General features: G+C 38.0%; 1 protein-coding gene across 1 annotated transcript; it reads right to left on the bottom strand.

Moving 5' to 3' along the window:
- Positions 1-12,301: 12,301 nt before the first annotated feature.
- Positions 12,302-13,243, bottom strand: LOC129008519 (olfactory receptor 51I1-like). Its single transcript, XM_054440834.2, has one exon. It carries the CDS (start codon positions 13,217-13,219, stop codon positions 12,302-12,304), a length of 918 nt encoding a protein of 305 aa, XP_054296809.1. The 5' UTR covers positions 13,220-13,243.
- Positions 13,244-16,867: the final 3,624 nt, after the last annotated feature.

The following is a 16,867-nucleotide window of genomic DNA, read 5'->3' as shown; positions in this document are numbered from 1 at the left end:
TTGCAAATATTTTCTCCCATTGTTTGGGTTGTCTCTTCACTTTATTGATTATTTTCTTTGCTGTGCAGAGCTTGAAACAATCCCAATTGTATATTTTTGTTTTGGTTATTTGTGCTTTTGAAGTCTCATAGACAGTATTTGCCCAAATCAATGAATGCCCTGGAGGGTTTCCCCACTGTTTTCTTCCAGTAGTTTCATAGTTTCAGGTCTTGGATTCAAGTCTTTAATTCATCTTGATTTGATTTTTGTGTATAGTGAGAGATAGGGGTCCAATTTTACTCTTTTGCATATGGATATCCAGTTTTCCTAGCACTGTTTCTTGAAAATACTGTTTGTACCTTTTTTTTTTTTTTTTTTTTTGAGATGGAGTCTCACTCTGTTGCCCAGGCTGGAGTGCAGTGGCAGCACAATCTTGGCTCACTGCAACTTCTGCCTCCCAGGTTCAAGCAATTCTCCTGCCTCAGCCTCCTGAGTAGCTGGGATTACAGGAGCACCCCACCATACCTGGCTAATTTTTGTATTTTTAGTAGAGACGGAGTGTCACCATGTTGGTCAGGCTGGTCTCGAACTCCCGACCTCGTGATCCCCCCACCTCAGCTTCACAAAGTGCTGGGATTACAGGTGTGAGCCACTGCACCCGGCCCATTTGCTCCTATTTTTATGTTCTTGATGCCTTTGTTAAAGATGACTTGGTTGTTAAGTGCCTGGATTTGCATCTGGGTTCTCTATGCTGTTCCATTGGGCTGTGTGTCTGTCTTTAGGCAGTACTGTGCTGTTTGGCTACTGTAGCTTTGTAGTAGATTTTGAAGTCATATAGTGTGATAGCTTTGGTTTTGTTCTTTTTGCTCAGGATTGCTTTAGCTATTGGGGGTCTTTTGTGGTTCCATATAAATATTAGGATTGTTTTTCTATTTCTGTGAATGCCATTGGTATTTTGACAGAAATTGCACTGCATCTGTACATTGCTTTGGGTAGTATTGTCATTTTAATATTAATTCTTCTAGTTCATGAGCGTGGAATATCGTTCCATTTTATTTGTGTGCCCTCTTCTATTTCTTTCACCAGAGTTTTATAATTTTTCTTATAGAGATCTTTTGCTTCTTGGGTTAGATTGACTCCTGGATATTTTATATTTTTATCACTATTGTAAATAAGATCGTTTTATTGATTTCTTTTGCAGATTGATTACTTTTTATATATGAAATGCTACTGATTTTGTATTTTTATTTCATATTCTGTAAATTTATTGATTTTTTTAAATCACTTTAATAGTATTTGGTGAAGTTTTTAGTTTTTTTCTAAGTATAAGATCACGTCATCTACAAACTAGGCTAATTTAACTTCTTCCTTTCAAATTTGGATGCGCTTTATTTCTTTCTCTTCCTGAATTTCTGTGTCCAAGACTTCCAATATTATGTTAAATAATGGCAATGAAAGTGACCATTCTTGCCTTATTTCAGTCTTTAGAGGAAAGGCCTTCAATGTTTCTCTGTTCAGTGGATGTTAGCACTTGGTTTGTCCTATATGGTCTTTATTATTTTGAGGTATGTTCCTTCTGTACCTCCTCTGAGGTGCATTTGTTGTTGTTGTGTCCTGGTGTGGTTTGGGTATATTAGAGTAATGCTGGCCTCATAGAATAAGTTTAGAAGTAGGCCCTTCTTTTCAGTTTTTGTTTGTTTGTTTGTTTGAGGAATTTGAGTACGATTAGTATTAGTTCTACTTTAAATGTTTGGCAGCCCATCGAGTCCTGGGCTTTTCTTTAATAGGAAACTTTATATTACAACTTTAATCTTGTTATTCATTATTGTTCTATTGAGGTTTTCTATTTCTTCATGCTTCAGTCTTGCTAGGCTGTATGTGTCCGGGAATTTATCCATTTATTCTAGATTTTCCAATTTGTTGGAATACAGTTGTTCATAATAGTTTCTAATGAGTCTTTGTGTTTCTGAGGTCTCAATTGTTATATCCTCTTTTTCATTTCTAATTTTGACTCTTTTTTCTTAAAGTTTTGTTGATTTTGTTTACCTTTCCAAGAAAGCAACTGTTTGTTTTTAATGATTTTCTGTATTTTTTGGTCTCAATTTCATTTGTTTCTTTTCTGATCTTTATTATTTCTCCCCTTCTATTAATTTTGCATTTGGTTTGTTCTTGCTTTCCTATTCCTCAAGGTGCATTGTTTGGTTGCTTAGTTGAAGCCTTTCTACTTTTTTGGATATAGGTGTTTATTGCTATAAACTTCACTCTAAGTACTACTTTTGCCATCTCCTATAGGTTTTGGTATGTTGTATTTCCATTTTCACTTGTTTCAAGAAGTTTTAAAATTTCCTTCTTAATTTCTTTAGTGACTCATTGGTTATTCAGTTTCATGTGTGTCCGTGTGAAGAGACTACCAAACAGGCTTTGTGTGAGCAATAAAGCTTTTAATCACCTGGGTGCAGGCGGTCTGAGTCTGAAAAGAGAGTCAGCAAAGGGAGATAGGAGTGGGGCCATTTTATAAGATTTGGGCAGGTAAAGGAAAATTACAGTCAAAGGGGGGTTGTTCTCTGGCGGGCAGGAGTGGGGGTCACAAGGTGCTCAGTAGGGGAGCTTTTGAGCTGGATGAGCCAGGAGAAGGAATTTCACAAGACAATGTCATCAGTTAAGGCAGGAACAGGCCATTTTCACTTCTTTTGTGGTGGAATGTCATCAGTTAAGGCAAGAACTGGCCATCTGTATGTGTACCTGCAGGTCACAGGGGATATGATGGCTTAGCTTGGGCCCAGAGGCCTGACATTCCTGTCTTCTTATATTAATAAGAAAAATAAAATGAAATAGTGGTAAAGTGTTGGGACGGCAAAAATTTGAGGGGATGGTATGGAGAGATAATGGGTGATGTTTCTCAGGGCTGCTTTGAGTGGGATTAGGGGCAGCGTGGGAACCTAGATGGGAGAGATTAAGCTGAAGGAAGATTTTGTAGTAAGAGGTGATATTGTGGGGTTGTTTGAAGAAACATTTGTTGTGTAGAATTATTGGTGATGGCTTGGATACGGTTTTGTATGGATTGAAGAACTAAATGGAATAAGAGAAGGAGAAATACAGGTATTAAAGGGCTAAGAACTAGGAGGACCTAGGACATCTAATTAGAGAGTGCCTAAGGAGATTCAACGTAGTCCTGCCAGCAAAGATTATTTATTTACTTCAAGAGTTAGGAGTGGCAGTTTGGGGATAGCACCAGGAGATATCAGCTGTGATGGCTTGGAGAAACAGTGTAAACCAGCAGTGTAAACAAGAGCAGGGCATGTATGAGTAGTTGAGAACAGTGAATAGGAGTATGACTAGACAGAAGATAGTAGGAATGACAAGTTTTTTGGGGCACAGTCCAAGTTGGTCTGGTGTCTGGAATGATACTGGGGCTTAATAAAAAGGAGCATCTATACAGGAGCTCAAATGGGCTGTACCCTGTAGCATTCTGAGGACAGGCCTGACTTCTGAGAAGGGAAAGTGGTAAAAGTATTGTCCAGTCCTTTTTAAGTTGGTGGCTGAGCTTGGTGAGGTGTGTTTTTAAAAGACCTTTAGTCCGTTCTACTTTTCCTGAAGACGGAGGACCATAAGGGATATAAAGGTTTTACTGATTACTAAGAGCCTGAAAAACTGCTTGGCTGATTTGAATATAAAGGCTGGTCTGTTATCAGACTGTATAGAGGTGGGAAGGCTAAACTGAGGAATTATGTGTGACAGAAGGGAAGAAATGACTGTGGTGGCCTTCTCAGACCCTGTAGGAAAGGCCTCTACTTATCCAGTGGAAGTGTCTACCTAGACTAAGAGGTATTTTAGTTATCTGACTTGGGGCATGTTGAGCAAAGCTAATTTGCCAGTCCTGAGTGGGGGCAAATCCTCGAGCTTGATGTGTAGGGAAGGGAGGGGGCCTGAATAATCCCTGAGGAGTAGTAGAATAGCAGATGGAACACTGAGAAGTTATTTCTTTGAGGATACATTTCTACAATGGAAAGGAAATGAGAGGTTTGAAGAGGCAGGCTAGTGGCTTGTACTATAGCATAGCCTGCCTTTGCTGGTGTGTGGTGATTAAGCCTGGTGGAACAGCCATCAATAAATCAAGCGTGATCAGGGTGAGGAACAGGAAAGAAGGAAATATGAGGAAATGGGGTGAATGTCAGGTGGATCAGAGAGATGCAGTCATGGGGTTCAGCTGTGGTATCAGGAATAATGTGGGAGGCCAGATTGAAGTCTGGGCCAGGAACAATGGTAATTGTGGGACTTAACAAAGAGTAAGTACAGCTGAAGGAGCCAGGAAGCAGAAAGTATATGCATCAGTTATGAGGAAGAAAATAGATTTTGGAAGTTATGAGAACTGTAGTGAGTGAGTTGAGCATAGTTTGTGATTTTTAGGGCTTCTAAAAGTATTAAAGCAGTGGTAGCCACTACACACAGACATGAGGGCTAGGCTAAAACAGTAAGGTCAAGTCATTTGGACAGAAAGGCTACAGGGTGCAGTCCTGGCTCTTGTGTAAGAATTCTGACTGCACTAACTATTCCTAGGAAGGAAAGGAGTTGTTTCGTCAAGGATTGAAGTTTGGGAGATTAATCAGACACAATCAGCAGGGAGAGCATGTGTGTTTTTATGAGAATTATGCCGAGATAGGTAATAGATGAGGATGAAATTTGGGCTTGACTGAAGTAATGGGGTCTGTCTGTGAAGCCTTGCGGCAGTACAGCCCAGGTAATTTGCTGAGCCTAATGGGTGTCAGTGTCAGTCTAAGTGAAAGCGACGAGAGGCTGGGATGAAGGGTGCAAAGGAATAGTAAAGAAAGCACGTTTGAGATCTAGAACAGAATAATGAGTTGTAGGGGGAGGTATTGAGGATAGGAGAGTATATGGGTTTGGCACCATGGGGTGGATAGGCAAAACAATTTGGTTGATAAGGCGCAGATCTTGAACTAACCTGTAAGCCTTGTCTGGTTTTAGGACAGGTGAAATGGAGGAATGGTAAGGAGAGTTTATAGGCTTTAAAAGGCCATGCTGTAACAAGCGAGTAATAACAGGCTTTAATCCTTTCAAAGCATGCTGTGGGATGGGATACTGGCATTGAGTGGGGTAAGAGTGATTAGGTTTTAATGGGATGGTAAGGGGTGCATGATCGGTCGCTAAGGAGGGAGTAGATGTGTCTTATACTTGTGGGTTAAGGTGGGGAGATACAAGGGGAGGATGTGAAGGAGGCTTTGAACTGGGGGGAAAAGATGGCAATGAGATGTAGCTGTAGCCCAGGAATAGTCAGGGTAGCAGATAATTTAGTTAAAGTGTCTCGGCCTAATAAGGGAACTGCGCAGGTGGAGATAACTAAAAAGGAGCGCTTAAAAGAGTATTGTCTAAGTTGGCACCAGAGTTGGGGAGTTTTAAGAGGTTTAGAAGCCTGGCCATCAATACCTACAACAGTTATAGAGGCAAGGGAAACAAGCCCTTGAAAAGAAGGTAATGTGGAGTGGGTAGCCTCCTTATTGATTAAGAAGGGGACGGACTTACTCTCCACTGTGAGAGTTACCTAAAGCTCAGCATCCATGATGGTCTAAAGGGCTTCCGAGGTGATCAGGCAGTGTCAGTCTTCAGCTGTGAAGCCAAGAAGATCTGGGAAGGAGTCAGAGGGCCTTGGGCCAGAGTTCCAGGGGCTCTAGGAGTGGCTGCCAGGTGAGTTGAACAGTCCAATTTCCAGTGGGGTCCTGCACAGATGGGACATGGCTTAGGAGGAATCCTGTGCTGTGGGCATTCCTTGGCCTGGTGGCCAGATTTCTGGCACTTGTAGCAAGCTCCTGGGGGAGGCAGTTCTGGAAGAATGCCTGGCCACTGCAGTTTAGGCGTTTGGAAGTTCTTGTGTGCTGGAGATGTGGCTGGGGTTTTGTCTCACAGTGGAGGCAAGGAATTGCAACTCAGAAATATGTTGCTACTTGGCTGCCTCTACTCTATTATTGTACACCTTGAAGGTGAGGTTAATTAAGTCCTGTTGTGGGGTTTGAAGGCCAGAATTTAATTTTTGGAGTTTTATTTAATGTCAGGAGCAGATTGGGTAATAAAATGTATATTGAGAATAGAATGGCCTTTTGACATTTTAGGGTCTAGGGCTGTAAAGCATCTCAGGGTTGCTGCCGAACGAGCCATGAACTGGGCTGGGTTTTTCATATTTGATGAAAGAGCCTAAATGCTCACTGATTTGGGAAAGGTAGGATAAAGAAAAAGGAGCATTAACCTTGACTATGCCTTTAGCTTCAGCCACCTTTTTAAGATGAAATTGCTGGGCAGGTGGGGGAGGGCTACTCACGGAATGAAACTGTAAACTGGACCAGGTGTGGGGAGGGGAGGTGATAAAAAGATTATAGGGTGGAGGAGCCGAGGCTGAGGAAGAATTGGGACCTAGCTCGGCCTGGTGAGGAGCAGCCTGGGGAGGAGGGGAGAGGTCAGATGGGTCTGTAGAAAAGATTAGAAAGACTCAGCGATGCTTGGGGTTGGGACTGAGGGGACAGGTGGGAGGGAAAGAAGGAAGATTTGGGACAAATTCCATTGGGAAGAGACTAAGGAGGGAGTGATGTGTAAAAGAATGCCTGGACGTCAGGCACCTCAGACCGTTTGTTTTACGACAAGAATTATTTAGATCTTGAAGGATGGAAAAATTGAAAGTGCCATTTTCTGGCTATTTGGAACCACTGTCGAGTTTGTATTGGGGTCAAGCAGCATTGCAGAAGAAAATAAGGCATTTAGGTTTTAGGTCAGGTGTGAGTTGAAGAAGTTTTAAGTTCTTGAGAGCACAGGCTAAGGGAGACGGAGGAATGAATGGTGGTGGAAGGTTGCCCATAGTGAAGGAGGCAAGCCTAGAGAAAAGAGAGAGTAGAGACATGGAGGGAAGGGGTTTGGGAGTTCTTACCCTCCAGAAAAATGGGCAAGGGGTCAGGGTGTGGAAATAAGGGGTTGGGGTGCAGAGATAAGAGGTCAGGACATGGAAATAAGGGATTGGGGCACAGAGATAAGAGGTTGGGGTGTGGAAATAAGGGATGGGGCACAGAGATGAGAGGTTGGGGCACAGAAATAAGGGATTGGGGCACAGAGATAAGAGGTTGGGGCATGGAAATAAGGGATTGGGGGGGTTCTTGCCCCCAGAAAAGCAGAGAAGGGGTAGAGACATGGAGAGAAGGGGTTGGGTTACTTGCTTCTCCCCCAGAAAAGTGGGACTTGCCGCTAAGGGTGAAGGACCAAGGCAGGCATCCCTGTGTGGTCTGACACCTCTGAAACGTGGGTTAATAATCAGAGAGGCATCCCTCCAATGATTAAACACCAAGGGAAGGCTGCCTTCCCAGTCCGTGACTGGTGCTGGAGTTTTGGGTCCATGGATAAAATGTGTCTCCTTTGTCTCTACTAGAAAATGAAAGGAATTGAAATTAAGAGAAGGGAGAGATTGAAGTGTGGTGCCAAGATTGAAAGGAGAAAGAGGTTGAGGGATAGTGAGGGAGGTTGGAGAAGAGAGTAAAAAGAGGCTGCTTACCGGATTTGAAATTGATGTGATGTTTCTTGGGCTGGTCGGTCTGAGGACCTGAGGTCGTAGGTGGATCTTTCTCATGGATCAAAGAGCAGTAGGACAGGGGATTGATCTCCCAAGGGAGGTCCCCCAATCTGAGTCACAGCACCAAATTTCATGCGAGTCCATGTGAAGAGACCACCAAACAGGCTTTGTGTGAGCAACAAGGCTGTTTTTTTCACCTGGGTGCAGGCAGTCTGAGTCCGAAAAGAGAGTCAGCAAAGGGAGATAGGAGTGGGGCCATTTTATAAGATTTGGGTAGGTAAAGGAAAATTACAGTCAAAGGGGGGTTGTTCTCTGGTGGGCAGGAGTTGGGGGGTCACAAGGTGCTCAGTAGGGGAGCTTTTGAGCCAGGATGAGCCAGGAGAAGGAATTTAACAAGACAATGTCATCAGTTAAAGCAGGAACAGGCCATTTTCACTTCTTTTGTGGTAGAATGTCATCAGTTAAGGCAGGAACTGGCCATCTGTATGTGTACGTATAGGTCACAGGGGATATGATGGCTTAGCTTGGGCTCAGAGGCCTGACATTCAGGAGCATACTGTTTACTTTCTATATGTTTCTATATTTTCTGATGATCTTCTTGTTATTCATTTCTAGTTTTATTCCACTGTGGTCAGAAAATATACTTGATACAATTTCTACTTCTGAAAAATTTGTACAAACTTACCTTTTGGCCTAACATATGGCCTTATTTGGGAAAACGTTGTACATGCTGCTTTAAAAAAATGTATCTTCAGCAGTTGGGTGACATGTTCTGTTAATGTCAGTTAGGTCTATTAGATATAGTGCGTATGTTAACTCTGTTGTTTATTTATTGACTTTTAGTCTGGCTGATCTGTTCATTACTGAGAGTGAGGTGTTTAAAGTCCCTACTATTATTGTATTGCAGTCTATCTCTCCCTTTAGGACTATTAATGTTTTCCTTATATACTTGGGAACTTTGATGTTGGATACATCAATATTTATAATTGTATCCTCTTGCTGAATTGGCCCATTTATTATTATACAGTGACCCTCCTTGTCTTTTCTTACAGTTTTTAAATTTGTAGTCTATTTTATCTGATTTCAGTACAATTACTACTGCTCTTTTTGGTTTCCATTTACATGGAATTTTTTTCCAACCCTTCACTTTCATTTATGTGTGCCTTTATAGGTGAAGTGGGTTTCTTGAAGATCGCATATAGTTGGATATTGTTTCTTTATCCATTTACCATTCTATTACTTTTAATTGGGGAACTGAGACTATTTACACTCAGTGTTGTTATTAAGTAAGGATTTCCTTTTTGTTTTGTTTTGCTTATTTTTGGCTGTATGGAGACTCCTCTCTTCCTTTTTTTTTTCCTTCATGGTTATGTGATTATCTCTGGTAGTATATTTTAATTTGTTGCTTTTTATTTTTAGTAAATCTATTATAGATTTTTGTGCTGTGGTTACCATGGGGCTTACAAGAAACATCTTATAAATATAGCAAGTTATTTTAAAGGATGACAAATTATCTTAGATCACAAATAAAGGAATATAAACAAGGGGAAAAAAAGGCAAAAAAATTCTACACTTTAACTCCACTCCACCCCCACATTTTGACTTTTGCCTCATTTTACATATTTTATATTACCTACATCTTAAAACGTTGCTATAGCTATTACTGTTTTTGAAAGATTTGTTTTTTGGGTTTCATACTGGAGTTCTGTGTGGATTGCACACCACAAATATAGTAATGGGGTATTCTAGGTTTGTCTATGTACTTAATTTTACCAGTGGGTTTCATACTTTGAAAAGTTTTCTTTTGCATGTTAATGTCTTTTTTCTTTCAGATTGCATAACTCCCTTTAGCATTTTTTGCAAGATGGGTCTGGTGTTGGTGAATTCTCTCAACTTTTGTTTGTCTGGGAAAGACTTTATATGTTGTTTATATTTGAATAACAGTTTTACTCTATACAATATTCTTGAATATCAGTTTTCTTTTATCCCTGAGCACTTTGAAAATTTCATTCTACTCTCTCTTGGACTGTGTGATTTCTATCGAGAAGTTTGTTGTCACAGGATTTGGAGCTCCTTTATATGCTATTTGTTTCTCATCTCTTCTGCTTTTAGGATCATCTTTTTGCTCTTGACCTGATGTCTTGGAGTAGTACTCTACTATATCTAGGACTACACTTAGAATGAATAATATGTAATAAAACATAGTAAGTGAAGTGAAGTTGCTGACTTAAAAAATATTTATTTATTGAAAGCATAAGAAAATTTGACCGATGTAATCTTAGATGATAGTTCTAAAAGTGTTGGTTGAGGAAGTAGAAGAGAATCAGTACCTAAGCAGTTAAACTAATGTGGGTGAAGGCCCATTTTATAAAGATCCTCTTGAGAAAACATTTATACATTATTAATATATGACTATAATTAGAGGAAACAGAGGTGAGTAAAATTTGTCCTCATGCATCTCAAAGGAGAAAATGGCTTACAGAATTGCTTGGTGTTCTTCAGATTCCAATTTTAAAGTAGAATCTGAATCTTAAGTTATGGGACCACTGATAATATGGTGTGCTAAGTAATCAGGTTTTTAGTTGGATTGTCTGGTTTTGAGTTGTGATTCTGCCACTTATTAACTCTTTGACTTGGGGCATGATAACTTCTCTATGTTTCTGTTTCTACATTTGTAACATGTAGACAAACTGATAATTTCTTCATATATTTGTTCTGTGGATTAAATGAGCTAATTTATATAAATCACTTAGTATGGTATAGTATAGCTCGTGACAGAGAAATTTATGGCTTTAATTTTTATGTACTTGAGCTTAAAATTAGCATTTAGAGAGACTATCAGGAATTGTGAAATTTGACTGTGTATTCATGTATTGTAGTCAGGTTTGGTGAAAAAGTAATTACTTAATAAAATATAATTACTTATTGAGCAAATTTTACTAGGAACTTTGCTAATTGCTTCATGTGCACCATTTCATTTAATCTTCAAGATCATAAAAGCTAGATTTTATTTTCTTATCCCTTTATAAATGAATAAATTATATTCAAACAGGTCATACTACCAGCAAGATCCCACAATTATTAATAGCAAGATAGCTAAGATTCCAACCTAGGTACATCTGGTTCAAGTGTATAACATCACACTGAGGACTTGGCTTTTGAGTGTACAAGTTTTCCATTGTGTGAACTTGATACAAAAATTATCTGTTAGTCTTTTCATGTATACCATAAGAATAATAATACAGGATTGTAATGGAAGTTACCAATAATTATTGTTAAGGAAGGGCTTCTAAATTACTCCAAAATTTTGAGAATTTTTTTAAAAATCCCATGTCGTTTTTATGACTTTACTACATTGAACACTTTCAAAGGTGTTTCATACATTAAAAATTTTTTAAAGTCCATAAATTGAGTAATTTTGAGGAAAACAGAAAAAAATATAAATGGTGCCACTCGTTACTTTATACATATTATTATTTGACCAAACCTTCTATTAATTACTTGGTTTACTGCTAATCACTCAAGACTGTGTGGTTTAATAGGATATTCACTGTGGTTCATGGAAATTCAAAATTATCTAAAGAAAACAAAAAGTTGGGCTCTGCAATCCGTGCCTGAGGGATTTTCTGGAATTCTTCTGGTCCTCCCTACCTTTCTGTTTGTCAGAAGCATGTCTACTACCGAGTGATTCATGTCACCGAAGACTGTTACAGGAGTAGGCCTTGCTTTTTCTGTTTTTTAGTTATTTTCTTCTAAAACAGTATTTTCAAATAGTTGTGTTTTTTTTTCTTTCTAGTATTGAACTCATTACAAATAAAATAGCTTTCTAAAGCCAAACAGTTTCCTCCTGACCAGTTAAAAGTTATCTCTGCTTCATGGTGCATATTCAATGAAGATTTAACATTAGCACATTGAGTATAATTTTTTTAAGAATCTTTTTATTACAGAAATTGTAAACTATACAAAGTAAACAGAATATTATAATGAATTTCCAGGCACCCATGACACAACTTCAACAATTATCAACATTACACCATTCTGGTATTTTCCACACTTGTATTCACTGTGCAATCTAATCATCTGTATTATTATTACTATTTTCCTTTTTCTTATTATTATTCAGAAGTTTTGATGTAAAATTGATGTACCTCAAAATGTGCAAATCTTAGCTGTACCATTTTGACAAATTGACAAAACCATGTCACCACATCCCTAACACAACAAAATATTTCCATCTCCCCAGAAATTGCCTCATGTCTTTCCCCATTCTTCCATCTTTATATCCATCAAAGGTAAGCAGGGTTCTGATTTTTTGACATTAAATTAGATGTATATGTTCTGAAACTATACAAATAAAATAATACAGCATGTACTCTTTTGTGTCCTGATTATTTTCCTTCACAAATATGTATCACTAATTTTAATACAACCAGAAACTTAAACCTCCCCAAGACTCTTTCTACATATTCCCAGAACCAAATGTCACTGAATTGAGTATTCAAGGATTCAGCACACAAAGTGTGTCATCACCAGGACAAAGCCTGTGTTCTATGCCTCCTCCCACAATTTTATTTCAGAGTAATGCCATTTCCTATTCTCAGGGAAATATGTAAAACTGGTTTTTTTTTCTTCATCTACAAAATGTTAAAGCTCATTAACAAGCAACAATAAGCTATGGAATTTTTCATATTTGCAAAGCTAATATTCAGGTAATAAAGCCTGATCTAAGTGCCTGTGCTGTCACGGTATCTTGGGTCTCCATTAGAACTCACCCCTCTTCCTGGATAGTGTAAGAACAATGCTGTTGCGAATTTCTTTGGTTTTGATACTATAGACAATGGGGTTGACCACAGGAGGAAAGAAGAGGTAAGCATTGGCCGTGACAGTCTGGAGAAGTGGAGGTAAATGCTGTCCAAAGTGGTGCATCAGGGAGAGGCTGATCATGGGCACATAGTACACAAGCACAGCACATATGTGCAAAACACATGTGTTGAGTGCCCACCACCGCCCTGCTCCAGAAGCTATTTCCAGTACTGTATGAAGAATCAGCACATAAGAAACCACAATGAACAACGAGTCCAGTCCAAATGTGAAGGTAATGACAAATAGACCCAGGATGCTATTGGGGTGTGTGTCTCCACAGGGCAATTTGATCAGATCTGAGTGGAGGCAATAAGAGTGTGTGAGGGTATTGTGGCCGCAGAAAGGCAGACGCCTCAGGAGAAAGAGTAGTGGGAGCATAAACATTACACTGCGCAAGGCAATGGCAGCACCCATCCCAGTAATGCGGGCAATTGTCGGGATGGCTGTGTAGTGCAGTGGGCTGTAGATGGCCACAAAGCTGTCCACTGACATTGCCAGAAGGACACCTGACTCCATGAGAGTGAAAGAGTGCATAGAAAACATCTGGAGCAGACAACCACCAAAACTGACATCGTTAATGCCAAAGAGGAATATGCTTAACACAGTGGGCATAGTGGAAGCAGAGACACCAAGTTCAACAAAGGCCAGCATGGCCAGAAAATAGTACATGGGTTGGTGCAAGGAAGAGTCAATTCGGATGATGTGAAGAATGATGCCATTTCCCAGAATGATGATGGTGTATATCAGGCAGAAGGGGATGGATATCCACATATGTTCTGCCTCCAGTCCCGGGATGCCAACGAGAGTGAATGTCATAGGTGTGAATGTTACCGAACCATTGAAAACGTTATGGTGATACTTCCTCTGAAGATATTGAGAAGCACATGGAGACTGGAATATATAAGTTTCTACTCAGTTATTGCACATCAAGTTCTGAGCTAACAGTCATATCTAAGATATTTCCTCAGAAAAAGGGATAAAAAATTTATTTCTGAAACAAGGGCACAGGTAAGCCACAGTGAGTGGAAGAGAAACTTAATGGGTCATGCAGAAAAGTATTCTAACATAGGCTATATGCCAAATATAGAAGGCATTAATAGAAATCTCAAGTTGGGTCGTCTATGGCAGTGAAAAACAGTTAAAATAAGCAAAGAGATGACAGATTCACATGGAAATTATGACTGAAGGAACTGGTAACTTGTGTTTGTAAAGAGAGTAGGTGAATAGCTAAAGTAATGTAACACTAATAGAGTATTGGTGGTTCTAACATTTAATTGATCTGTAATCTTGGGATTATATTAAAGTTGATTTATATTGCAAGTTATCTGAGACCCACAATAGTATTTTAAGGTAATATTTATATATTGTTTATCATTATATGTGGAATATAGTAAATATTAAATGTATAGAATAAAAAGAACAATTTAATATATTAGAACACAGGGATAGTTTCTCCTAGAATAAAATATTTTCCATTTTTTTCTTTAACTTACCAGTTCACTCTTTCTCCACCTGCTATCCATAGATTAGGAAAGCTCCTCTGTATTTTGCAGAAGGGTCAGAGTCTTCTGCTGGAACCGGGTCAGGGAGCAAGATCAGAAGCATCAGTATCTCACAAGTCACATGTGTTGGTGGGGCTAGGGTGCAGGCTTAGAGATATTTATCTGGGAACAAGTTTATTAACACTAAAGTTCCACTTATCTGTAGCAGAGCCTTAGGTATTAACGTTGGAGTCCAGAAGTGGAATTCAGGATGGGGCTCAGAAATAAGAATGTGACCAAGGCTGAACTCTTCTTCTCATTTTGGGCCAGGGCTCTTGGTTAGGCATAATCAGTGGGATAGTAATAAATGTTTCCAAATAAAAATGCCCTGATTTTTACCAGTTACCAATTTTTGTGTTTTAATGACTCCTACCATGATCAATTTCAGACTACCAAAGCTATGCTATTAAATGCAGAGCTGAGATGAGCATAATCGGCTTTCCTAAGCTGGTGCAAGCCAGCACATTATACCATTAGGCATAACTATAGTTCATCCTAGACCTCAGATACTTACCTAGGTGGAACTGAGAGCTACCACATCAATCCATGCATACTATTTGTTACTGTTTACTTTCAACTGGGCTATGGACATAGTTACTACCTCCCTGTATATGTGCTTAGTTGACTGGAGGACACAGAGACAGAATGATTCAGAATCCCTCAAGAAGCAATTAACCCAGAATAATTATTCCCAGAACCTTCGGGTGTATTGGAGAGAAAGGAGGGAATAATTCCTGAGAGGCATGCTGGAGAGTATACATAAGAACCTGCCAATGTCAATGCAAAACCCAAATAAACATAAAATAGTCACACAATATCATTAATTATAATTTAAATATAAGACATTGGTTTATATTTCTTATATACTTCCCCCGCGTCTTGTCTTCATTAATTTTTTCATACACAATCATTTACAAAACTTGTATGTAGTCAGGTTAACATACATTTTATTAATATTATATACTTTTCATTCTTAAGCTATTCCATATACAAAGTAAAAAGTGGAGAGATGCAGAGTTGGATCTAGAGCTAGAGACAGAACTGCAGATAGGGATAGTGGTATAGATAGTAATAAAGGGGGATAGAGACAGTAATCATGGTAAAGACAGGTAATAATAATGTTAGGGAGAAATTCTTGATTCCATCTGAAATTTGTTTGGGGGACTTGGGTAATTAGGATTTTACTTAAGTATTCTCAAACATATAAACAATTTTTCTAATACCAAGTATAAGAACAAGGTTTGGTCTCCAAGCATGTTGAGGGATTACATACATTTTATTTTAAGTTTTTATATAAATATTAATCTAATTCTAGACTGTTTTCTGTTGTTTGATCTGTGTCCTTTTTGCCACATGCACATACTGCCATTCTTATTCTGTTTTTATATACAACTTCATATTCAATTGGTCAAGCTATATTTTTAAGTTGTCATACTAATTTTTTGTATTTATTCTTTCAAATAAGGATTAAAAGGCAGCATGCATAAAAATTGTGTAATGACCTAAATTGAACTAAAGCCATAACACTCTCGGAAAGAAGCGTGGGTAAATCTTCATGAACTTTGATTTTACAATAGATTCTTAGATATGACACAAAAAGTATGAGTAACAAAAAATAAATACATAAATTGGATTTCATTTAAAAAGTTCACGCAACAAACAACTTTATTAAGAAAGTAGAAAGACAACCTATTAGATGAGAGAACATCTTTGCAAATTATATATTTGACAAGTTTAATATCCAGAATGTATGAAGAAGTCCTACAACTCAAAAACAAAAAGACAAACAACTCAATTTAAAAATAGGCAAATGATGGGAATGAGTAATTTCTAGAAAGAAGATATAGAAAGGAACATTGGCACATAAAATGCAAACCAAAACCACAATAAGACACCACTTCAAACTTACTACAATGTCTATAATTTAAGTGAAACAAAACAAATGAAAAGTAACAAGAGTTGACAAAGATATAAGAAAATTGGAACCCTCATATATTGCTGCTAAAAATGTTAAGTGGTGCAACTTCTGTAGAAAATATTTTGACAGTTCTTCAAAAACTTAGGCACTGAATTATCATATGACCCCAAAATTCCTCTCCTAGGTATATATTAAAAATATATATAAAGATTTAAACAAGTACTTGTACTGAAATGTTCATTGTAGTATTATTCACAATATCCAAAAGGTAGAAACAACCAGAATGTACATAAACAGATGAATGAATAAACAAATGTGATGTATACACACAACGGAATACTATGTAGCAATAAAAAAAATGAAGTACAGGTGCAGTAAGTCCTTATTTAATGTCATGAATAGGTTTTTGGAAATGGTAAATTTAAGTGAAATGATGTAAAACAGATCCTCAGATAACACTGTTTTAGCCAACGTTGTTTTGTTAGATGAGAAAAAAATGGATATCATTATATGTCATTTGGCTTAAAGTTTCAGTTTCCAAGAATCTATGAATGGACAACATTAAGCAAAGACTTACTACTATACATGTTATGGCATAGATGGACTTTGAAACTTTATGTTGGGTAAAATAAGCCAGACACAAAACAACAAATATTGTATGAATCTATTTATATGAATTATCTAAAATAGACTGATTTAGAGAAACATATAGTAGATTAGAGGTTACTATGGGACTGGGGAGTTATTGCCTAACAAGTATAGCATTTCTGCTTGGATGATGTAAAAGTTTTGGCATGAGATCATGGTGATGGTGGCACAATATTGTTAATATAATTAATGCCACATAATTATACTTAAAAATGGTTAATATGGTAAACTTTATTATATATGATATACAGTATTATATGTAGCATATTCATAAACTTTATCGCAATAAAAATGGAAAGAAATGTAAAACACAAGACAAATTTTTATTTTGATTAGGATTGAATTGAATTTATTATG

Source organism: Pongo pygmaeus, chromosome 9 (genome assembly GCF_028885625.2).
Source record: "Pongo pygmaeus isolate AG05252 chromosome 9, NHGRI_mPonPyg2-v2.0_pri, whole genome shotgun sequence".
NCBI lineage: Eukaryota > Metazoa > Chordata > Mammalia > Primates > Hominidae > Pongo > Pongo pygmaeus.
Note: the sequence above shows the minus strand (reverse complement) of the source record. Positions and strands in the feature narration are given on the sequence as shown.

Excerpts from the sequence above, each read along its gene's own strand:
- LOC129008519 (XM_054440834.2), bottom strand. The coding sequence starts at position 13,219 with ATGACATTCACTCTCGTTGGCATCCCGGGACTGGAGGCAGAACATATG.